This window comes from Nicotiana sylvestris, chromosome 5, assembly GCF_000393655.2.
Source record: "Nicotiana sylvestris chromosome 5, ASM39365v2, whole genome shotgun sequence".
NCBI lineage: Eukaryota > Viridiplantae > Streptophyta > Magnoliopsida > Solanales > Solanaceae > Nicotiana > Nicotiana sylvestris.
The window spans coordinates 112164096-112165529 of NC_091061.1; the positions used below are offsets into that span (position 1 = coordinate 112164096).

Here is a 1434-nt window from a genome sequence, read left to right on the forward strand (position 1 = left end):
AACTCCCCCATTGGAAGGAAAGTTCTTCAAGTGAGTCCAAGTTAGTTAGAAAACATGCTTGAATGAGTATTGCAAAATCAAGAGAGTTCTGACACTTCAATGAAGAATATGACTCAGCTTGTGGGTTCTCACACTACATCCACACAAAAGTTGGAAATGCAAATGAGAGATCTCTCAAGAGAGAAACATTTGAAGCAAAAAGGCACACTCCCAAGAGACACAATTGCAAACCCAAAAGGTAGTGGCAATGGTCCGACTTCTTATTGTATGGAAATCACAACTCAAAGTGGGAAACTAATTCAATGAGAGAATGAACAAGTGGTCGAAGTTGAAGATTCTGAACAAGAAGTCGAGGCACAAGTTGAGGTGCCAATTGTTGTTGAAGTTGGAAGACTCCCGAGAAGGAGAGAACTCAAGAAGTGAACATGAAAAGGTTAAGGAAAAGGTAATAGAGGCACCAAAAACTCAAGCACCAATTCCTAGGCCTCCTCCTCCTTTCCCTCAAAGAATTTCTAGAAAGGTTGATGATATCAAACTTGAGAAGTTCTATGACATTCTCAAGCAATTATCGGCGAACATTCCATTTGTGGAAGCATTTCAAGAGATGCCGGGTTTTGCTAAGTACTTGAAAGACTTGATCACTAAAAAGAGAACCACCAAAAATAAAGTGGTGAATGTGACTCACCAGGTTAGTTCCATCATTCCAACAACCTCCGTCCAAAAGAAAGAGGATCCGGGGCCTTCACCATTCCATGCACTATTGGATTGCAATTTTGCACAAGCCCTTTGTGATAATGGGGCTAGCATCAACATAATGCCACTTGCTATTTACATTCAAGTGGGATTAGGTATGCCTAGGAATACAAGTATGAGGTTGCAAATGACCGACCGTCCAATAAAGCGATCGATGGGAATTGTTGATGATGTTATTGTGAAAGTGAGGAAGTTTTTCCTCCCTGTCGACTTTGTTATCCTCGATTGTGTTGTTGATAAAGATATCCCTATCATCTTGGGGAGACCATTCCTTGATACCGGGAGGGCACTCACGGACTCGGAACAAAATGAGATCAAGTTCTGAGTTAATGATGAAGAACTTACTTTTCTGAAATTACCACATGCATACGAAAGTATCTCAGTCAATGATGTTGTAGATGACGTATAGGGTATAGTCAAGGTGAAGATGGAAGAGTAATGCCTTGGTGAGGCATTGACGACTATTTTGGTGAATTTTAATGGTGAATATATGGAATGATAAATGGAATCGGTGAATGCATTGGAAGGGATTGGGTTGTACACTTATGCATCAAAGAAGCTTTATCTTGACTTAGAGAATAGAGTCACCCTTCCCGCTAAGCCTTCAATTGTCAAGCCACCACAACTTGATCTCAATCCACTTCCACCACACTTAAGGTATATATTTCTTGGCTCTAATGA

The 1434-nt window shown here is 40.6% G+C and overlaps 1 protein-coding gene across 1 annotated transcript; it reads left to right on the top strand.

Annotated features, from left to right (window-relative positions):
• Positions 1 to 310: 310 nt before the first annotated feature.
• On the top strand, positions 311 to 1078 carry LOC104228901 (uncharacterized). The gene has a single exon (XM_009781451.1). The coding sequence runs from the start codon at positions 311 to 313 to the stop codon at positions 1076 to 1078; it is 768 nt and encodes a 255-aa protein (XP_009779753.1).
• The last annotated feature ends 356 nt before the right edge of the window (positions 1079 to 1434 follow it).